The sequence below is a fragment of the Myotis myotis genome, unplaced genomic scaffold (assembly GCF_014108235.1).
Source record: "Myotis myotis isolate mMyoMyo1 unplaced genomic scaffold, mMyoMyo1.p scaffold_m19_p_3, whole genome shotgun sequence".
Classification (NCBI taxonomy): Eukaryota; Metazoa; Chordata; class Mammalia; order Chiroptera; family Vespertilionidae; genus Myotis; species Myotis myotis.
The window spans coordinates 193,351,405-193,375,459 of NW_023416335.1; the positions used below are offsets into that span (position 1 = coordinate 193,351,405).

The 24,055-nt window shown below is 42.4% G+C and overlaps 1 protein-coding gene across 1 annotated transcript in view; it reads left to right on the plus strand.

Annotated features, from left to right (window-relative positions):
* The window catches only part of ANO2 (anoctamin 2), a 162,925-nt gene extending 139,112 nt beyond the window's left edge, over positions 1 to 23,813 (plus strand). Inside the window, exons 12-15 of the mRNA XM_036299040.1 lie at positions 2,837 to 2,997; positions 7,509 to 7,591; positions 11,139 to 11,249; positions 23,508 to 23,813. Coding sequence (XP_036154933.1) covers positions 2,837 to 2,997; positions 7,509 to 7,591; positions 11,139 to 11,249; positions 23,508 to 23,813 — 661 coding nt within the window. The remainder of the gene's footprint in view (positions 1 to 2,836; positions 2,998 to 7,508; positions 7,592 to 11,138; positions 11,250 to 23,507) is intronic.
* The last annotated feature ends 242 nt before the right edge of the window (positions 23,814 to 24,055 follow it).

A 24,055-nucleotide genomic window follows, 5' to 3' on the forward strand; every position in this document is an offset into this window, starting at 1 on the left:
CACAAAATATCACTCCTATCAACAAAGGAATGGCCTCCAAATCCCAATACTAAATCTAAATAAATTCACATTTTTTCAGACTCTGTGTCTACCAGCCACTCCTAAGCATAATTAAAAACTTGCACTATTCCTGGGGTTATTTCAGAGGTTTCTAATTTTGGCATTAAGCTGGGAAGTTACTACCTATGTATCACTTTTTAAAATCTTTTTATTTTGAACACATTGTAGATTCAGGAAGTTGCCAAGGTAGTACTGAGAGGTGCAATGTACCCTTTGCCCGATTTCCCCTGATGATTATGTCTTGTATAACTGCAGTACAAAATCAAAACCAGAAAATTTACATTACGTGGAACTTTAAATGGTACCTTTTATTGCCAATAACTTTGATATGTGAGATACAAGTATCATTTGTAAGTAATAATTCCATATGTGCATGATACATCTATAGAACTTTCCTCTGCTCACCAAGGGATTGGTTCCATTTGTTAGGCATTTGCTTACATGGGTAGGAAAGACTGGAGCATTTTTAAAAAGCAGATTAATCTAAACCATATTGAAAAAAAAAATGGTTACTTTAGGTCTGAACCTTAATAACAGATGTTCTGTCTGAATAATTGCCTCATTGAACATCCTCTCTTTCTGCTAGCACAGTCCTGTACCACCTAACCTGTAAGCTATGAGTCACTCATTGAGAACACCACTCAGGCTGGGTTTTTATCAACCTATGCTTTCTAGAGAAAATGATAGATTGAAGAAATACACTATTAGATTTATAGCCACAGTTACTTATCACTAGGAATCTGTAGATTATGCAGCCAGTGAGTAATCTAGACATGATTTCAATTCTAGGTGAGCTTCTCTCATCTTTCAGCTTTTCTAGAGAATTCAGTCATTCGAATGCCCTCCTGAGGTAGAATTTCTTCAGAATTCTGTTCAAATTGCTTGCATCCAAAACCCAAAACCAAAAACAACCATCAATACCTACAAAACATCTGACTTTCAATTTAAATGATATGGGGAATATCTGTGCTACACTGGCTATAATTTTGTACAAATGATTGATACTTGACTGTACTCTAATTTTAAAACCAGTAATTTACATAGCACTTAAGTTTCAAAATTCTTTGCACCAAGTTGGTTGCTAATATTTTTTCATTCCTGACCTTTCAGCACTGACTAGATTTGATTAAGATTAGGCTGACTAGGGTTATCCCTCCCCGCAACCTATGTGTAAAAAAACCCCTCGAGAACAAAGTCCCTACTCAGATGTTCCCAGACACAGCTTCAAAGCACAGTGCTTTACTAGAATTTATACAGACCAACAATTTTCTGTGTGAATTTGTTTTCCAAGAGGGCCCTCTCCTCTCTGAAAACAGAAACTCCTTCTCAACTATGCAGTGAACACTTATCTGACCCAGAAGACTTGAAATAAACCGGGCTCTCCAGTGAACAATAAGAATGTGCCCAGGTGAAGCTAGCACAGCTGAACTTATTAACAAGATGTTACTCTTTAATGTTGTCGATGTGAATGAGTCACTGCTATTGACACTTGCCAATGGAGAGCTTAGCAGCAAGTCAGTGGAGGAACCAGGGTTTATCCTCGGAGACCTAGAGTTTCCATTCTCTCACACAAGGGCCTTTCCCTGCTGTGGACTTCATAGCTCATTAAAAACGAGCTTGAAAGCTGGCATTTGACAGACAGTGACAGCCCTCAGTTAAACCCTTCAACTTCTTAATAAAGGAAAAGTAGATCCAGGTATCCCTTGACCTCTGGGTTAAATCTAAGCACTTGTTTAGCACAGAGGGTACCAGCTTATTCACCCTGGCAGTGGCCTCCCACTTGCCAGCCATGCTCTGCAGCTCCCTCTGCTGCCTCTTTCTGGAGAAAACATAGCTGCGGTTTCCAGTGTAAGATCCCCTACCTCCCCAATGCTTCATTGTCATGAAATCTTGAGTTCGCCACCATTTTCCTCCCAACCAAAAGCCCAACCCTCTACCCATTCCCCAGGAGGACTATTACACACCAGAATGATAAGTTCATTACTTTTCCTGCCAATATATGGTGTGGAGAGATATTAGGAGGCCATTTAGGGCTGGTAGTTCCTTGGTTCTTATTTATAAGCACTCATATGAGCCTAAGTTTATTGGATTCAGCTAATCACCTAATGAAGGAATGGAATTTCAAATATATTCATCAGTCCATTAAATAGAAATGTACTGAGAATCGGTTAGAATATAGGTGATGGTTATTTGACTCATGCTTCTCTCTCGAAGACCATAGAATCTAGACTTTGGAAAAATTTACCTCATTCTTTCATTTCCCCTAATCCCATTTCATGGTCATGGTAATTTTTACTAGGTTGAGGTTATTAATCCCCATTCTACAAATGCGGATGTACTAAGAAAAAGGCTTCCAATCCAGATCTGAAGACAGTCTATGCTTGAATGATGATGAAATCTAACTTCAGACGGGTGATTTATTCACAGTTGTTGGTGCTTTCCATCAACCTCATACACTCCACACATCTTGAAGGGGGTTTTAGAAGCCATCTTTCAGTGTACATCTTTGACAGATGATCACTAACTTTCTGTTGGGGCATTTCTAATGGTGGGGGCTCCATACCTCAAAAGGTGGCCCATCTATTTTTTTTTGGACAAAACATAAGAATAACACTCTCAAAGTGAAAAATCCAGTCCCACCTTCTTTAACACACCTCATGTATGGCATTGATAAGGTCAGCCATGGATTCAGAAGTGGGAGATGTCTTGGGGGTGATTTGTTTGGGGTGGGTCCTGTGTGAGCTCCACCTGACCCAGTAGCCTCTGTCTACTGCAGCAAAGAGATGTGTGACCAGCAGAATGCCTTCACCATGTGTCCCCTGTGTGACAAGTCCTGTGATTACTGGAACCTCAGCTCAGCCTGTGGTACAGCTCGGGCCAGCCACCTGTTTGACAATCCTGCCACTGTCTTCTTCTCCATCTTCATGGCTCTGTGGGGTAAGTGGTTATCATGAGGCTCGCTTATATGAGTGGTACCTTGAAATGGGTACAGTGACCATGCTCTAATGGCCATATCCTTCAGTTTAATTCCTTTAGCATTTAGTCCTTGTATCTCAAGAAGTATTTTAGGGATAATAGGTTTACTTTTTTTTACTCATAAATGTAAATAGAACTAAGGATATTATCATGGATATATATATATATAAATACAGTAATATTAACCTTGTATTAGTCACATGTATGATTTATTCAGATTTGAACCAGTGAATATTTTGAAAACCCCTAGCACAGCCATAATGCACCTCTAGGAACATCTAAGACATATAAAGTCATAGCTATCACCCAAAATAGAGTGGTGGGATCATGGCCATGGTCATAGAGTTAGCTGGTTGTAAAGGGCCTAAACCTGGTGTCCTGACTCCAGGTTCAGTGTAATTTCTAGGATACCATGAGTATAGACTGTAGAGATTTTACTTAATACCACAGTGGTGTTTTCAATATTCCACTTTGTGAAGGGATTTGTGAAGGAAAGAACAAAGAGTTCCTTCATTGTCTTTCTCCTCCTTTCTGCCCCTCCCATCCCAGAGTATCAGGGTAATAAACTTTCTCTAAGCCATAGCCATCTGACAACACACACACACACACACACACACACACACACACACACACACACACACGTATTTTTACAAACTGGGATAACTTGGAATAACAACCTTGTGGTAATTGAGCATTTCCAAGAAGGCACACCCACATGTATTAAAAAAAGAGACTAAGTTGACATGTTTCAGCCCATCTTGAGTAGCCACCTGCTTTTTAGTCATCATGGATGTACAAGCCCTTAGCGTTCCCATTGGATCATAGACCAGCAAGGCCATGCGACTTCTACAGAGGCTATTTGATTTATCACTGACTCTATGGGGCCTGGAGGACCTACCAGGATGAGACTGTGAGTCACACCTCTGAAAGTGTGAGGATGAGACAGAGAGAAGTCTGTTCTCAGCAGTGGTGGGAACAACTGTCTTCCATTCCCTGTAGGGACCTCTACTTGGGTGGAGATAGAATCAGACTAGGCCATCAAGGACAATTTCCAGGGCTATTCTACTTTCAGGGAGAACAGTGGTCAGTTCATGAGAACGAGGCAGGAGGAAATGGCACTTGTGACCATAAAGCTCTGAAAATGTTCACAAGAATGGTCAGTAGAACAGACTGAAGTTGATATTTGTTACCTGGGAAGTCAGGCAGTTCTGTCTCCTCATCCAGCAAGGGCATCTTGTAATTACTCAGAAATCCACTTGAACTGACTTGGGACTCAGAATATGCATTCATATTTTGATATATTGCAATCCTAATGCCATTAAGTTGTCTTGCAGATATTATGATGATCAAATAGATGTAGCTTAGTAACACTGGGTCCATGATCCTTAAGAACTTTGATGAGCTGCTTAATTCCTTGTTGTAGAGGAACTTGGTTTTCATTTTTACTTGCCCACTTTCAAGCCCCAACAACTGCCTCTTCTCTCTCAATAGCTGTAATGAACAAATACCCCCACCCCTCTGGAGAGCCTAGTAATTTACTACCTCATCCCTGGCTCCTCTCTCTTCCTCTCAGATAGCAGTGTAGGGAAAGCAAAAAGGGTGAGATTGTGTTAGAGCTTCCTGGCAAAAGGTAGAGTTTGGTTTTATTTTTTTAACAGCCTTGCTATGTTTTATGTGATTGTATATTTGGTAACAGCAGCCAACAGCCCCTGGGCATGATTACCTACATGTTACAATTAAAAATCATAGTAACGCCTCTTGTTACCATGATTATTATGATCAGTGGTGCTTTGCTGGGTGGGCCTGGGCCAGGTCCCAGGCCTGCCAAGAAAAAGGCTGGGAAGAAAAAAGTGGTTCTCCACAGGAAGAGACTCAGACTATTGTGGAAAGGGAGAGGGGATTGCTGAGACAGAGGATTCATAGAAGGTACTAGACAGGGAGACCTGGGTCTATTGGACTCTTTGGGCCTAGCCCCTCTGCTGTTCTGGTCTCAAACTCCGGGAACTTTGGAAAGAGAGTGAAGCCCTATTGAAAAGAAAAGGGACAGGGTTTATAAACTCTTTTTGTGACTTAGGGGACTGCCTAATGTGTGGCTCCCATAGCCATCCAATGTGAATCTAGCGTTGTGTCAGTGAAGTCAATACCCAAGGTCCAATGTAACCTGGGGCACAATACTTAACCCTAGAGCATCATTGTCCTCATCTGTAAAATGGGTGAAGTAATACCTGTCCCATAATTTTCTGTGACTAGCGAGTGAGATATGTGTACAAAGCACTTAGCACAGTGCCTGGCACATAATATGTACCAGGAACTGTGAGCAGCTCTTCATCGGTGTTTGGCTGTCCCTTGTCCTCATGGCTCCTCTTTCAATGACTCTTTTGTTTCTCTTGCCTGTTCCCCCTGTCTGACTTCTGTCCTTCATGGACCTTGCAGAACTCTCCTCAGACACTGAGAAGAGTATAGGAAAAGCAGTGACATCCTCCTTGGTCTCATTGCACCCCCCAGGGTGATGCCAGTGTTGGGAGGTCAGGATGCACTTACATGAAACATCCGCTAGTCCTAGCAGAAAACATATAGATCAGTGCACCCTCATATTGTACCAAGTAAAGAAAATGAAGCTTTAAGTAATGGTATATTTAACCAGTCCATGGTGTTTGTTATGCTCACTTCTGTGCTGTGTCCAAGGAAAACAGGTATCTTGGAGCCAAGAAAGAGTTTACAGATCTGTTACTATACTATAGACCTGAATGGCATCCAACAGTCCAGCACAACATGCAATGAAGGGCACCCAGATTCTTATCATGTGTAGAGGTGTATGGGTGCTTCAAGGAGGGCCATATTCCTTCCCTTTCCAGGGCAGCAGACCTTAAGGTCAGTAGGAGTGTGGAGGAGAGGGTGCCCTTGAGCTTGATCTTATAAAAGAAGTGGGAGTTGAGCTCGTCAGGAAAGAATGAGGGTTGACATTGGTGGGTAGCACAGGAGATGGGGACAATTTGCACAAGTTAGGAATGAAGAGGACAGGGAGGAGATGGCGTCAGCAGCAATGCAGGTATAAGGTGTATGTTGACAAATGGTGGGAATTGATTTAGGTCAATCTGGCCAGATATACAGGGTTCCAGTATCCAGAGAGAACTTGGGCCATAAATAGCCACTGAAAGTTTCAGCAGGGGTGAGGAACGGGGGGGATATTGTCATCCTTCCTCTCTCCACATATTCTTTACTGCCTGAATGCTATTGTTCTTCAAGACTCAGCTCAGATGGCTTCTCTGGAAGCTAGTACTCCCTCTTTTGAATGTCCACAGCGTTTTATCTGTATCCTTCTTAAGGCCTAGTCACTGTATGCCTTATATTGTAGTTATTTATAACCTCCCCACATAGACTCTAAACATCTTGAGAGCAAAATCTACACCAGAGTCATCTCATCTCCTTCATGATGCCCAGAACAGTGTTTTGTGCTGCAGGTACCTTAGCTGGGCCTACTTCTTTTTTCAGGATTAAAAATTCATTCAAGTTCTCTCAAATAACAAGAGATTTATTTAATAAGGCAAGAAGCAAGTTCATGGATGCAGGAAATATAGCCAGGTCATTGGGGAACTGGAGCTGGAGTTGCTATCAGAAACCACAGCCCTTTCTCCTTCTTTCAGGTGCTGCTTGGTTTATGCCATCTCTGCTTCTCTTCATGTTTCTTGGTTTCAGTTTTCAAAAGTGGGAACCTGGTCCATTGGCAGGCTCTAGATCAGAAGCTCAATCCTGGTATTATAGACCATGGCTGTGGAGTAGAGGGTGTTGATCTTTCTGGAGCATATTGGGCTGGCCCTTCAAGGGAGCTGTGGTTGGAGCAGGAAGACTGACTGATGTGTATATGTGGTAGGCATTCAACAAATATTGGCTAAGAAATGGATGATTAAATGAGTGCCACTTAAGGGAGATTAGTCTATCAGCTGCATGCAAGATGGGTTGGAAGGCTGAGACTCTGGAGTTAGGTAGAACTATTAGGAGACTCTTACATAATCTCAGAATTGTGAGTATTAAGGCCCACAGAAGGGAAGTGGTGCAGGGGACAAAAAAAATGGAGAAAAGAAAAAATGAGAGTGTTGAGGAAGATATAGGAATAAAGAATGTATTCATAGACACAATGAAGTTTGTCAGAAAATGACTACAAACTCTTTCATTCTTATTTTCTTTATTCTGCCATCCTTCCTCACTTCTTGAGATCAATGTTTACCCTCTTCTCATAACCTAGAAGTGGGGAAAAATGTGTGTGTGTGTTTGTGTGTGTGTGTGTATCTACTCGGCTGTATGTGCAATATTTAGAGCATTTCCAGATAGAAGTAGGAGGAAGGAAATAAAGATTTAAAGAAAGCTCCTAAATTTGAATTTTATAAGTTTATTTTTCACCACCATTGGTGAATCCAATGAGTACTCAAAATCCATTCCTCAAAATTGACAGATTTTTTTTCTTTCCTTTTAAGCTACCATGTTTCTCGAAAACTGGAAGCGATTACAGATGCGATTGGGATACTTCTGGGACCTGACTGGTATAGAAGAGGAAGAAGTGAGTTCTTTTGCATGCTTCTCTGGGTCCTTGCTTTGCTTTGATGCTATAAATAGACCATTTTGAATGAGATGACCACTTACGTGCACTGTCATATCAGCCAGTCACTGTCCAGGTCTCACTGTGGCAGCTCTTCTAGCTTGACTTTATGGGCTAAGCCATGATTGATATGCACTGAGACTAAAAATTTAAATTCCCTCTCTACTCTTGAGCTGTAAGACATTGGTCCTGGTAGGTAGTCCGATATCCCAGTGTCCCTCTCTGGAAAAGAGATGGCACAAGAGGCAGGCCTTGTGGTAGCCTTGTGATGTCATTCAACATACTTCTACATCTCATATCATTGGTTCTAGTGAGCATAAATCAAAACAACAGGAACTGCTTCCAGAGCAGGAAATGTCAGAATGCCTCTGTAAGCCTTCTGAGGGTCAAGGGAGAGGCATGGGTGCTGGATGCTGGTTGTCTTTGATGCCCACAGAAGAAGAAAACCCCTAGACCTTTACAATTTAAGCCAGTACACCATGTGAACTGAAGCATGAGCTAGGGATAAGTTCTTACAGGGTTGGGCAAAAATGGTTTTACAGTTGTGAGTATATGAAACAGAGTTTATTCTTGTATTATTATTATTTACTAATTATTGCATTATTTTCCATACAAATAACTGTAAACCTACCCTTGCTTCATCCTGTAATTAAAGGATGGAAACAAATGAGCCTTTCCTCCAGGCTCTTTTGAGAACTAGGGGCCCAGTCTTGATGTTGGTGAGTTGTTAAGGAACAGCGTGACATGGTTGCTCACAGTTATCTATTCCCACATGACTGAAGAGCAAATGTGAATATCAGATAGGTTCTCCCCATGTTGTGGACACTTCTGGATGCAGTGCTGGGGACAGTGGCTAAGGACCAGCGGCACTTCCAAGTGCCTAAGTACCCACTTGCTAAAGATATCATAAGCAATATGGAAGCTACATGGAGAGTAGGCCTTTTCCACACTCTCCTACAGTAACTGATGGGCCTTGCCTTGGGCACAGGACCTCTGACTTTGTGGCCCTGATCTTTTATGTCCAAGCAAGTGAAATCTCCAATTTAGTCTTGTTCTGGAGCCTATGTGGCTCTCCATGTCTGTGGTGTGGTTTCTTCTTCCTTGCTCTAATTAGTCAGCTTGCATTTGAGCATATGGGCATGGTAATGTATTGAGTACATATGCTCATTCTACCTATACAGTCCTTTGCATTAAGCATATGCCCTGGGACTAACAGCATTATAGATTCCATGACAAATGAGAAAATATATATATGGGTTCTGCCTTCCGAGAGGATAGAGTGTTCATATGAGGCCACACACACTAAGATATCCTAGGAGCACCTAGGGCCTGACTGAAAGAAGTTAATTGGACGAGAGGCTCACTGAGCTGAAGATTGCCCCACTTTTGAGCAAAAGTCTCTTGGGTCTGGCGGGTCTCCCTTCAACAAGCACAAACAGGACCTAAAGAAGTCTTTCAATAAGTCTTTATGGTGTCCAGCTGGTTCCACAAGGAGGCCTCTATGCAGAAGTTGCACTGATCCATGCCCTAACCCCATGGTCGACAAACCGTGGCTTGCGAGCCGCATGCGGCTCTTTGGCCCCTTGAGTGTGGCTCTTCCACAAAATACCACATGTGGGTGTGCACATACAGTGCGATTGAAACTTCGTGGCCCATGCGCAGAAGTCAGTATTTTGTGGAAGAGCCGGTAGTTTTGGAAGAGCCACACTCAAGGGGCCAAGAGCCGCATGTGGCTTGCGAGCCGCTGTTTACCGAGCGCGCAGTTTGCCAACCACTGCCCTAACCGGTTTGGCTCAGTGGATAGAGCAGTGGTCGGCAAACTCTTTAGTCAACAGAGCCAAATATCAACAGTACAATGATTGAAATTTCTTTTGAGAGCCAAATTTTTTAAACTTAAACTATATAGTTACATACATTGTTATTAACTTAATTAGGGTACTCCTAAGCTGGCCTTTGCTAAAAACGTCCTCAATCTGATTGAGGTATGTTTGCTGAGGTCAACCCCTTCCAACTCTCCCATCCACACTCGTCTTGTATACTTGTTTCATCTATCTCCTTTCCAAAAACCGACTTCTGCGCATGGGCCACGAAGTTTCAATCGCACTGTACATGTGCGCCCACACGTGGTATTTTGTGGAAGAGCCACACTCAAGGGGCCAAAGAGCCACATGTGGCTCACGAGCTGCGGCTTGCCGACCACTGGGATAGGGCATCGGCCTGAGGAATGAAAGGTCCCAGGTTTGATTCCGGTCAAGGACATACACCTTGGTTGCGGGCACATCCCCAGTAGGGAGTGTGCAGGAGGCAGCTGATCGATGTTTCTCTCTCATCAATGTTTCTAACTCTCTATCCCTCTCCCTTCCTCTCTGTAAAAAATCAATAAAATATATATTTTTTAAAAAGAAGTTGCACTGATCCAGGGGGTGACTCTTGGGTTTGGTTGTTCCTCAAAGATTGGTTGATGATGGTGAGCCATAAAAACACTTACATAGCATCATCTCCTGTTGTATTGGTTATGTTTATTAGTCACACACATGCTTTCTCCTCTCCAACATCATGGCACATCTTGGAAAAGCCAAAGAAAGGCCAGGAGCCTAGCTTGTTGGCTTCTGGAATCTCTGATGGAGTTATAATCCCTGCCTAGGAGTTATTTTCAAATGATACAGGAACATGAAGTCCTCACACCTGTAGTTATTTGTCCTTGGATGCTTCGGGGAAGACCTGCCAATGAGTCCAGGTGTGCACAGTTAAATTCTTTTTGAAGTCAGTCATGCGTCTTCCTGCTCCAGCATCTGACTTGATTTGACCATGGTCTTCTTGATTAGTTTGGTGTGCTTTCCTATGCCTGGTGACTCACCATTCGTATTTGTATTGCTGAATGGCTCAGTGATGTCTCTTGAGCACTGGTGTACTTGCCAATGAGTTAATCACTTAGGCTGTACAGGAAACAGGCCCAGGCAAGTGAGTTTTAAGATTCCCCATGGCCACCTTTAACTTTGATTTTTATTAGTCGCCATTTTAGCTTGTAGAATAATGGAGCAGGGAGGAAGTTTTGTCGTTGCCCTAACTCCCAGCTGTGGGGCACATCTGTTTCTCCAGCTGGGATCTGGCTTGTTGAAACAAAGTTTGAGGTATACAGATAGTTGGTGGGATGAACAGATGCATCCCTCTGGCTTTGGTCAAACTGCTATGCAAAGCATGTGGTTTCTCTTTGTATCAGCTGACAAGTTAACATTTCCTCTCTCCTTTCTCAACACTGGTGCCATCCTCAGGAACGTGCCCAGGTTTGGTTTTCAGTGTGGTAACAAGTGTTGTGTGTCCCCTTTCTCTCCCACATTGTGTTCCTGGTCTAGACTCCTCGTGATTATATGTGGCGTGGCAGCTTATGTCCAATAGAATCTGATCCTAAGTCCTGACTTTACTGTACTTGTGGTGTCTGGTTATAACCCACAGGCCAAGATTGCTATTCTGCCTGTTTACTAACTACTCATTGACTCTTGGGTTTTAGGAACACTCCCGGCCTGAGTATGAAACCAAAGTTCGAGAAAAATTGCTAAAGAAGAGTGACCAGACTGTTGTCCAGAAATTGGGGACCAACATGAGTGAGAGGGGGGATGAGGTAAGATGCTGGTGCTTTTTGCTCACTGCCTTCTTTATTTCTTAAGATCCTGTTGTCATTTCATTGGGAACTCCTTCATGGACAGAGATGGCTGTGAGAAGGGGTTGACAGAGGTGAGACAGGATGGAATAAGAGCATGACATCTCTGATTGTCCTGCATTCAGAGCTCATGGGTAGTAGGCTTTTGCCATGACTTGATTTGTCTCTCTTTCCTGGATAGTATCTGGACAATATTAGAGAGCAGGTTGGAGAAGAAAGAAAATGTTGTCAGGCCTGGTTCCTCTGGACTCCATCACCTAAATATATAATAATAATCACCACCACCACCACCATACCAACCAGCAATGACAGCTAACCTTTATAGAATGCTTGCTTGCGCTAGGCAAGGCACTGTACTAAGCGCCTTATATTATTTTATTCTCACATGAGGCTGGCACTATTGTATGTAAATGAAAACTAATGAAAAAAATTAAGTCCACAGATTAAGTCATTTGCCAAAGGTCACCCGGCAAGTAAATGAGGGGATCTGGGATTTCAACCCAGATCCATTGCCAACAGTATGTACATCTAACCACTTTACATACTGCCTTTAAGTGCAATGAGGAAGTCACAGGATAAAGCAAGAAATGGCTCTTAGGGCCAACAGAGGAAAATTCATGCCTGCATTTGCTTGAGCTACTCATACATAATAATGTTCCTTATATTTCATCTTACCTGGGTAGGCCTCCAAAAGTAGGAATGTAATGGTGACCATCGCTTCTGAGTTGTATTTCTGAGTTTTATAGTGGCATTCAGCTATTGAAACAGAACTTTAGAATTTGTGCTGTGATCTGTAAATACTCCTGGTGTGTGTGAGGTGGGGGTACAATGTGGGGGCTCCACTTTGGCAGTGCCTGTCTCCTCTGAGTGCTACCCTTCTTTGAAACCAAGTGTGTGTGTGTGTGTGTGTGTGTGTGTGTGTGTGTGTGTGTGTGTGTGTGTGTCTGTTTATGTCTTTTCTAATCTGGTTCCTGAAAAAAAATCGACAAGATTGAAAATCTGTTGTTTTGTGCATATCTTTTCTCCATCTTGGATTTGAATTCAATTTGTATTTAATTTGACATTCTTTAAGTTGAAACCATTCTTGTTAACATGCAAATTTATTCAAGCATCAAAACAGAAGAATGTGTTGTTTTTGAGCCCAGAACACTAGCTTTTTAAATTTTATTTTAAAGAAAATAGGACTTTGAACAGAAAGAGGGTGGCCCTTTGAGTTATTTTTTTTTCCTTGACAGCAAGTTAAGTCCAGGACCACCAGTTATTCAGGGAAATAATGAATTCATTCTTAGGAAAGAGTAATTATCACCACCCCCTCATCCGAAAGCAAGCATTCTGTGTCCTGTCAGCTTCGGCAATTCCACGCAAACTACTTTCTCCACCCCAGAGCAATATACAATGGATAATTTTATGGAAATCACATGTAACTTTTATTGACCACTGACTCATTTAATTTTAATTCCATAGATGGGAATGCCAAGGAGCTGGGATAGCGTACATTGAGGCTGTGGTTCTAATACAAACATTGTTTGGATATATATGCCTGATAGGTCAAGTAACTCTCAGGAACCATGAATAATTGAAAAACATCTGAATGCATTATGAATGATACATATGTTTATGTTTTAGCATTCAACATCTATTTTCATTACACTGTTGAGAATGCAAAGCTCAAAACATCTAATGCTTTAGACACCAGGACAGGGTGGAGGTGGGGATGACCTTCCCAAATGAGCAGTGTAAGATTAAAATGGGCTGGAATTTGATTGTTAGCATCCTTCTATATTCCCCCAGTTCTGTTAATAGTGTAAATGTTTCTGTTTTTGTTGTAAATCTAGCCAAAGAGGGGAGATGAGGGAGGGAGGAACACATTGTGCGGCCTGGTGGGAGGGATGCTGCTCCTGCCTACGGGAAGAATTGTGGTCAATATTCACTACACTACATGGCCCTGGGGGCACCATCATGTGTATGATATTTAGGAAAGGTACCTTCCTCTGGGGAATAGAGAGAGACTAAGAATCAAAGTCTAGCAGGCAAACTTCGATGGGCTTCTTTCATCCCGGAGGATTACCTTGGCTCTGCCTTCATTGTAATCCTCAGGCTGCATATTCCCACCTCTTATTACTTTCTTTCCTTTTGAATGATAAAATCTACCATTTATTGAGTTCCAGAGTGGTCTAGGAACTTGCTGAAGATCACATAGCTAGTTGTGGGGGAGCTGGTAATCAAAATCAGCTCTGCTTGATCTCCAAGGCCCATCGCTTTTTTAATTTTATTTTAAAAATATCAAGTTCATTTTTTAAAAACAACTTTATTGAGATTTAATTCTCAGAGCATAAAATTCACCCATTTAAAGTATACAATTCATGGTTTTTAGTACATTCACAGATTTGTGCAGTCATTGCCACAGTTTAAGTTTAAAATATTTTTATCTTTCCCCAAAGAAACCCTAGATCCAATAGTTACCAAGCCCTGGGAAGCAACTACTCTATTTTCTGCTTCTATAGATTTTCCTATTCTGGACTTCCATATTATAAATGGAACCATGCAAAATGTAGTATTTAGCTTCTTTCACTTAGCAAAATGTGTTCATGATTCATCTATGTTGTAGCTATATCAGTACTTTTTTTTTTTATTGCCAAGTAATGTTCTGAATTTTGGATATATTTCATTGTGTTTAGATATTCATCAGTTGATGGACATTTGGATGGCTTCCACTTTGGGGGCTATTATAAATAATGCTGCTATACATATTTGTGGATGTATGTTATGGAAATACTGGGTCATATGGTAACTCTATGTTTAACATTTTGAAGAACTGCCATATCAATTTCCAAAGTGATCGCTCCATTTTACATTCTAACCAGCAATGCATGAGGGCTCCAGTTTCTCCACATCCTCACCAACACTTGTTGTCTTTTTTATTTTATTTTAGTTGTGTGAAGTGATATTTCATTGTGGTTTTAATTATCATTTTCCTAATTACTAATGATGTTAACCATCTTTTCATGGGCTTATTGGCCACTTGTATGTTTTCTTTAGGAAAATATCTATTCCAATCTTTAGCCCATTTTATCCTTTCAACTGGATAATTGTCTTTTTGTTGTTGTTTATTTATGGTTGAAAGAGTTACTTACATAATCTGGACACCAGCCCTTTGTCAGAAAATATGATTTACAAATATTTTCTCTCTTCCTATGTGCTTAACAAATTTTGTTGATGATGTAATTTGAAGCATAATGTTTTGTAATATAGTTTACCTGTTTTTCCTTTTGTCACTTGTGTTTTTTGTGTCATATCTAAAAAACCAGTGCCTAATCTAGTGTCATAGAGCTACACGTCTAGATTTTCTTCTGCAAGTTTTATAGTGTTAGCTCTTAGATTTAGGTCTACAATCCATTTTGAGTTATTTTTGTGTTTGAGGTAAGTTAGGGGTCCAAAAAATATTTTTTTTTTTTTGCATGTGGGTATTTAGTTGTTCCAGCACATCTTTTGTTAAATTTGTTTATAATTATTTTATTGCAAATGTTATTATTTTCTTACTTTCAATTTTGGATTATTTATTGCTAACATATAGAAATATAATTGATTTTTGTATATTGATTTTGTACCACCAACTTTGCTGAACTCATTTATTAATTCTAATAGTTTTTAGTGGGTTCTTTAGGATTTTCTCATCTATGAATAGAGAAAGTTTTACTTCTTCCTTTTCCAATCTGGATGCATTTTATCTTTTTGCCTAATTGCCCTTTCTAGAATCTCTTCTACAATGTTGAATAGAAGTGATGAAAATGGACTTTCTTGTCTTATTCTTGACTTTAGGAGAAAAAATAAACTAGTCTCTCATCATTAAGTATGATGTTAAGCTATGGCATACTACCTTTTTCCTTTATTTTAATCCTCACCTGAGGATATATATATATATATATATATATATATATATATATATATATATATTTATTTATATAGGCTAAGCAACTGTCCAACTGGCTGGTAGCTATGACGTGTACTGACAACCAGGGAGCAGATGCTCAACGCAGGAGCTGCTGAGCTGTGGTCACTTGGCAGCAGTGGTTCTCTGGTGATGCATCCTGGAACCAGAGAGGAAGGATCCTGATTCCTCGTGATTCCTCTCTCACTCTGGGACCCCTTGGGGGATGTCAGAGAGCCGATTTCAGCCTGATCCCCACAGGCCAGGCTGAGGGACCCCACCTGCCAGAGGGACCCCGCTCACTCCACAGATGCCCTTCAAGCCACAGCACCAGCCCAGGTGTAGCCAGCTGGGGAGGGACCATGGAAGGTTTGCTCCAAGGCGTGTCCAGCCCATCTTGCCCAATCCTGCTCTGCCGGCCACCACCCAGGACTATCTGCATTCGTCCCTGAACCAGAGGGACTAATTAATTTCCTTTCAATTTGCACAAATTCGTGCACCGGACCATTAGTGTTTATTAATATTTAGAGAGAGAGGGAGAGAGAGAGAGAGAGAGAGAGAGAGAAAGAGAGAGAGAGAGAGAGAAACATTGATATGAGAGAGAAACATTGCTAAGTTGCCTCCAGTACACATCTTCATTGGGGATCAAACCCGAAACCTAGGTTTGTGCCCTGACCAGGAATCAGATCCACAACCTTTTGGTGTACAGGATGATGCTCCAACCAACTGAGTTGCCCAGCCAGGGTTGCACTACATTTTAACTCTCTTTATGAGGTTTCTCTGAGAACAACTCATATTTCATCAACATAATGCTGATCTGAAATAATCCTATCTAATAATAGACAAACATGGTAATTAACCATACCTCTGACATGCTTCCCATTGGCTAATCAGAGTGATATGCAGATTAACTGCCAACCAAGATGGAGGCCGGCAGCCAGGCACCTGAAACGAACAGGAGTCTTGCTTGCTCCAGTGATGGAGGAAGCCAAGGTTCCCCGCCTGCCGCTGCCGGCCTCTGAGCTGCACTCTAAGAAACAATGTTGCAATTATAGAAGCTAAATAAACCCCAGAAACCTGCTTTCAGCCAGCCGGGCCTCAGAGATGGAGTTGCAACAGTGTTTCAATTATAGAAGCCAAACAAACCCAGATACTTGCTTTCAGCAGCCAAGGTCTCAGAGCTGGAGCCGAGCCTCAGAGCTAAAGCCGGCTCTCAGTTCCAGTGACAGCCATAGAAGGTAAATAAATCCCAGAATAAAAAAGAAAAAAAGGAGAGGTTGGGAGCTTCAGTCGCCCGCCAGCCTGAAAACGGCCCTTAGCCCCTCACCCAGACTGGCCAGGCACCCCAGTGGGGACCCCCACCCTGAAGGGGGTGTGACCAGCTGCAAACAGCCATCATACCCTCATCCAGGCTGGCCAAGCACCCCAGCAGGACCCCCACCCTGATCCGGGACACCCTTCAGGGCAAACCAGCCGGCCCCCACCCATGCACCAGGCCTCAATCCTATATAGTAAAAGGGTAATATGCAAACTGACCCTAACAGCAGAAGGACTGGGAATGACTGGTCACTATGACACACACTGACCACCAGGGGCAGATGCTCAATGCAGGAGCTGCCCTCTGGTGGTCAAGGTGCTCTCACATGGGAGGAGCTCTGCTCAGCCACAAGCCAGGCTGATGGCTGCCACTACAGCGGTGGTGGTGGGAGCCTCTCCTGCCTCCTCAGCAGCGCTAAGGATGTCCGACTGCAGTTTAGGCCTGCTCCCCGCTGGCAAGTGGACATCCCCCGAGGGCTGCCAGGTAGCCAGAGGGATGTCTGATTGCCATCTTAGGCCCAATCCCCCAGGGAGCGGGCCTAAGCCAGCAGGTGGTCATCCCCTAAGGGGTCCCAGACTGCGAGAGGGCACAGGCCAGGCTGAGGGACTCCCTCTTCCCCCCAAGTGCACAAATTTTTGTGCACCAGGCCTCTAGTCTTATCTAATAAAAGAGTAATTTGCAAATTAACTATCACTCCATGACAAAGATGGCAGAACCCATAGTGGCCGGGGCGGGATGCTGGCGGCGTTGCCCCGGCAATGCTAACCCAGCAGGCAAGAGCGGCCCACAGGCAGCACCCAGCAGGGCCTGCTTGCCCATCACCATGGTGTGGAGCAGGCAGGCCCCGCAGAGAGCAGAGAACCACTGGGAGCGGGCCTAAGCTGTTAGTAGGACATCCCCTGAGGGCTCTCAGATTGGAGAGAGTGCAGGTCGGGCTGAGGAACCACCCCCGCCGCCCAGGCACGAATTTTGTGCACCGGGCCTCTAGTACGTTATAACTGTAATGGGGTGATAACTACACTTCCACAATGGGGAGTGTCAACGGAAATAAGGCCCAAACTTTGGCTGGCTTGTGGTGCTTTCATCAGATACTTGAGTCCTCCTCTGGGTCTGTTCTGCTTCAGTTATCACATGGGGAAATTGGGTTATAGCCTCTGTCGTTCTGAGAGTTTGTGATTTTTTTTTTCTGATGTGAGAGATGATATTGGTTATTAGCATGTTAAGCTATGGCATACTACTTTTGGAAGATAAACTGTCTCTTTATCCTAGATGGTGGTAATTTGGCTATTCTTATATCTATTTTTATGATTTTTAAGGGTATGGGCATGGTGAAAGTGGTAATAATGATAAAATTACATGTAATATTTATGGAGTGTTCACTATGGGCAAGTTTATAGGCTTTATTTCACTTAAATTTCAAAACTTTATTACCTACAATTTATACATGAGAAAACTGAAGCTTAGAGAAATAAATAACATAATATGAATATGAAGCAGAACCAGAATATGAGCCCGCGGATCTGACTTAGGAGCAACTAAGCTATTGACCAATATGCTCCTCTGTCTTTCAAATGTTTTGCCATATCCTCAAATGATTCTAAAAAATTGTTGCTTCTTCCTCTTTACCAGTACACTACAGGCAGTAAGGACTGTGGTATTCGTTGGAAAGATGGGTATGAGACAAACTTGCTATCCTACTTTTTCTTTATTGGTTTGTATACATTTTGGTGGGTGATGCTCTGTTTCCACTGAGGACAGTAGTGAGTAGAATTAACTCAGTTTATAGCAAGACAGTAGGGAGAAATCTAAAATATAAACACAGATATATATTGTATTTCCAAAGGTCTGGAACTTTTTTATTATTTTTCAATCCTAACCTGAGGGTGTTTTTATGGATTTTAGAGAGAGAGAAAGGGAGAAAGAGACCAAGAGAAGTATCACACTGAGAGAGAAACATTTGGTTGCCTCCAGTATGAATCCTGACCAGGGATCAAACCTGCAACCTAGGTATGTGTCCTGACCCAAAATTGAACGTATAACCTTTTGGTGTATGGGATGATGCTCCAACCAACTGAGCCACCAGCCAGGGCTAGAGTCTGTCTTTCTCTATATAAAAGCCTAAGCAACCATGAAGACTGAATGACCAGAATGATGGGTCGCTATGATACGCACTGACTACAAGGGACAGACACTCAATGCAGGAGCTGCCCCCTGGTGGTCAGTGTGCTCCCACAGCAGGAGCACCGCTCAGCTCACCTACCCATTCTGGCGCCCACCAGCCAGGCAGCAGCTACTCCTTCCCTCAGTAGTCCTGCAGATCCAATCTCTGGAACAAAATCCTGACAGCACTGCTGGCCTCCTGGAAGTCGGCCTCAGTGGCTTCCCCTCCTTAGATGCTCCACAAGGAAGAAGGGATATAAAAGCGGCCGCCAGGTGGCTCCCGACCACTGATGCGATCGTCAGTGGGATGGATCCAGATACCATCCCACTGCCCACCCAGAGGGCTGATCATGTCCCGCCCCTTCCCCCTTGAGACCCCACCTGTGCACTAATTCATGCACTGGGCCTCTGGTCTTTTAATAAAAGAATAGGCTCATTCTATTTCCCTGGCTTGTGGATTAGTTAGAATCTCTTCTGGAATAGTCTGTCCAGGGAATATTTGGAGGTTTTCTCAAGTTTCCTCGAGGGAATGATTTTCTTCTGTTCATACAAGATGATAAAGCTCTACCCCTTCTAATTCCTACTCTTGTCTCTTTTCTTTCAATAAACTTTGTATGAGTTAGGGTAGCTATTTTCAACTGGTGTGCCACAAGAATTTTTAAAACATGCAATACCTTTTTAATTAGGGGCACTGACTTCTTTTCCCTTAGATTGTCAAATTTAAAAATGACAACAGCCAACACAATAGCCATTTGGTGAGAATGAGTCAAAATTATACCTATATTTTTGTCAGATTGACAAAAAATATAAGTATAATGTATTTTTGGTGTGCCGCAGAATTTTAGTAATTAGTAATGTGTGCCATGAGATGAAGAAGTTTGAAAATCTCTGAGTTAGAGAATAGTCAGAAAACAAAGCTCAAGCCTTGTAGTTCAATAGAGGGAAAATAATATGAGGAACTAATTCTAAAAGTTTAGACCTGGGGAAGTTGAGGCAATCAGAGGATGGTGAGGCATCCCAGAGTTTAGCAACAGCAGGGAGTTGCTACATTCAGTGAGTAGGTCTGAGAACAAGTGAACTGCACAAAGTTAATAAGTCAGCCTAATTTTAGAACCTACCAGGCAGAGGTCACTTAAGCCAGGTCCTTGCTTTGAGAAGTAGTGAAAAGTTGGCAAAAATCATAGGAGTGCTAACCACTGACAGAATGAATGAGTACATGAATGATCAGTTGTTCAGACCATTCCTGAGTTGTTGAGAATGTTTGTGTGCATGGGGTGGGTGTGCGAGTGGTGTGAGCATGTGCGAGAGTGTGTGTTTGTGAGAGACAGAGCGTGTGTATGATGGTGTCATTAGAGTGACATAGATCTGATCAGATAACTGGGACTTCAAGGAAGAGGGAAAAACATATTTTTGTGTACAGGAACAGAGCACATAGCAAGCTGGGGAAATAGCAAATGTGGCCTGAAATGAATCTTCTCCTATAAAACATATCACTAAAAGGACAACAAAATCCCATTTAAGTAGTCCTGGGAGTTTACCTAATGGTGCTTGTTGTCACCCAAATGTCTATCCAGTGTGGATGCAGGCACCTGTCCTCCCATCCCTGTCTGGCGCTGCCTGTGAGGTTGCATTTAATGAATGTTTTATGGGGAGCATTGAAGCTAGAACATGTGCCAAGAGGAGGCCTGTGGATGGGTGGGTGTTAATTTACTGTTCAGTGCACCACCCTGGGGACAATTTTTTCAAAAGAAAACTCATCTAAAGCATTGAAACTTTTACGATCAATGCCTCTGGCAAGAGCACAAACATGTGGAATAAATTATTCATAATTGCAGGGCCTTGACCAGAGGCTGGGACAATAGCAATAGGAAGCTTAGGACTGTCTTGTCAGACAGCATGGGGAAGAAGGGAGGCCCAGGCTGCAGGGATGGAGGGGTTCTGTCTGGGGTCTCACTCTGGGCCAAGGGGATATGGTCCAGGTTTTCCACTGAAGTCCTCAGTAATTTATCAGAATGTTCTGTGAAACAGAGTAAAGTTCCCTCAGCCTCTCTTCTGAAGGTACTATATATATATTTTATTTATTGTTTCAAGCTTTGGTCTCTCTCATCTTTCTCTCTCTCTCTCTTACAAGAATTGGGGAGTCAGTCTTGTTTGACTATAGGATGGGATGTCTTCTTTTATTTTTTAATTTGATTAATTTATTTTAAAATTTTTATTGAATTATTGGAGTGACATTGGTTAATAAAAGGGATGTCTTCTTAGGAGTAGTTAAGGACTTATATTTGGAATTTCAAGGTTCTACCTCTTCTGTCATTGGTGGGATATAGTTATATGGTTCCACCTGGATGCAAGGCAGGCTGGGAAATATAATCCTTGCCAGGAGCCTCCAGACTACCAAAGGGACAGTGGCCTCCTCTGCCATAGCATCAAATGTTGATTTTAGTACAGTGTGAGCAGTTAGACTCTGAGAAGGTAGGAGGGATTTAGTATAGAAAAGCCTGCTGGTGATTCTGACTACTACCCTTGAGATCACTATTGTAGGAGGTGAGAAAGGCAGGAAATTTCCATAAGAAGAACCTGTGAGTGAGAAGTGTTCACCTATTGGTGCACCCGCAAAGCCAGGCTGAGTACTTTAGTAAATGAGTTCTCTTCACTGGAGTTTGGGACTGACTCTCTTTGCACAGAATTTAGCACTACCTGAGGTGGCATTGTAAAATTTTTGTGTGTATAGGTGCATTAAAATTGTTTTTATTTTTAATGATATAAATTATGCATGAAAACATTCTCCTCACCAGAGAAAAATCTATGTTTTAGATAAAATGAATGTCTCCCTAGACCTCATATCCTCCCAATGTTATTTGTCTCCCTAGAGGTAGGCATAGTTAAGTTGGGTTTGTATCCTTCCAGAACTTTTCTTATGCATTTATTCAGATATAAACTTCTATGTGTTTTGTTTATAAATTTATTTATACATACACATGAGAGAAAGTCATGGACAAATGGTTTTAGTATGTTGAGAAAGTTTCTTAAGGTATGAAGGAGATGTTTCCTAAACTATGCCCCAGTGCACCCCAGAGTGCCACAGTGAACTCACAGAAGTGTTGTGGAGTTTGTAACCATTTATAAGGAAATCCCAGCAATACTTGACACCTATCACACACCATGTGAATACTACCTCAGCAGTGTTGATGTGAAATTTCACAATACACCTTTCAATGTCATCATCTCTTAGTGATGGCTGAGTTTCTAGTAGAAGCAGTGCAAGTTCTACACAAAATCAGTGTGGAACAGGAAGTAAGAGTGGTCATGTCTAATCTGACTCAATAGTTGGAGAAGTTGAATAGTGTCCAACAGGTAAACACATCCTTTTAGCAAGTAATTAGGATTAATAATAAAACAAAATATAATTTTTCTTTCAACTTATGTGTATTTTTCCCCAAATGGCTACTAAGTTGTTAGAACATAAATATTTATTAAGGTATTTGGACTTAACTATTCAATAAATGGAACTGTTAAGTATTTCTTTGAGCCTGGGGATATTGTGTAAAAATTATCGAGACATTAAGGGTATTGTGAACTGAGCAAGTTTGGGAAGTACTGTGTAAAGAAATTCTTAAGTTCTATAGACATTGAAGAGTAAAGTAGACAGTCAAGAGCAGAAAGGCTGACAGAGACGAATAGTGAGTTTCAAAGTCACAGGAATTTGTTTGGGGGTGGCGAGAGTCTGTGTGTGCTAGGAAGTGCCAGGTAGACTAGCAGCTTTTCCACTTGGTATTGGGTCTCACTGACGTCTCCTTTGGGCTTTAGAGTTGATCTGCCCCAGGATATTCTCACCTTCTCTTTGTCTATGACTAGGTCTCTCTTTCTATCTTTCTTAGTCTCTCTGTCTTTACCTCTATCTGTTGGCCTGTGTGTGTGTGTGTTAGGAGGGCATTGAGTGTTTCTGATTATGGACATTCTTTTAAAACATGGGGACTTAAAAATAAACTCAACAACTTCTTATCCAGAAGACTTCGCTTTACTTACAATCTCCAGGGTGGCTTGGACTTCATGGAGAGGATGCCAGAGAAGCATCGCATGTGTCCATAAACATCTCCCTTCGTGGAGCATGTGAGTTATTCATCCCAGAGAGAGACTGCTCGGGTGGCCCAGGCTGTCAGAGGGGGTCTCTGGCCCTCTTCAACTGACAGCCCATTCTCAGCCTCAAAAGTTCCGGCTAAAATAAGACTTTCTCTTCTGCTCATTGTATACATTTCTACTGGCCCTCATCTAAATTAAGAAGCTACAAATAAGGAGAGTCCCAAGGCCTGGGTTGTGGAAAGAAGCTAGAGAGAGCTGGGCAGCCTGTGAAATGAGAGTATAGTGGGGGAGGAGCAGCAGCAGATCTAGGCTTTGAGCGAAAGCTGGGCAAATTCAGGCTGGCATTTCTGAGCAGACCCTCCTGGAAAGCACAAGGCCCAAATATGTGCAATGATTGGGAATGTTGGAACAGCAGAGTCACTGATGGAGGCCAGCACATACCATTGGGATGTGTGATGTTTGCCACTATTGACTTGCAGTTTGGACTTTTCTTCTTTCCATCTAAATGATTTTTCCATATACGGACTGAAGCATGTAAATTAAATTTGTCTTTTGCTGTCTGGGCCAAGGTCATTATTTCACTTCCCTAGAATTCACTGGAAACACACATAAGCCGTTCAGTTTCCTTTGCGCTCTTCCCTTCATGTGCCAGAAAATCAAAAGTGCTGGTTTAAAAAATTCCTCCAGGGTCACAAGGTGTTCTGGCTCCCTGTAATTCTTTTTGACATGATAGTCAAAAGGAGCTTTCAAAGAAAAGGGGGGCTGCTTTTGTATGGACAGAGAAAGCAGAGGCCTTGAGACTATGCCCTTCGAGCAATCATTACCCAAGCTAGAGAAGGTTGCAGGACCTTCCCTCTCCATCCATCAGCACACCTGCTCAGCTATTCTCCAGTTGGTGAGCAAGGGCCTCTTACCCAATGCAGCTTCTGTGGACCCTGAGTTCCTCCAGGACATGGCTCTCTTAACTTTCATGCAGAATAAGAATGAGGAAGAAAGTGTCCTTACTTCAGTTGAGGTTCTCTCAGAGCCTCAAGTGTAAAATTCAAGTGTAAAATTTATTTGGGAGGTGGAAACCCCAGTGGTGGAGTGAGAAAGTGACAGAGAAGGGAAGGCAGCCAATATACTGTCAAACAACTTACCACCTCTGCAAAGGGGCAGCTGGCTCCACGAGTGGTTCTTCATCTACAGATTGTCCAAAGCCAATCCCCTCATCTGAAGAACTGCTGCTGTTTCTTTTATTCAAAAATACTCATGCTTTCCCAGCACTCTGATGCCACATAT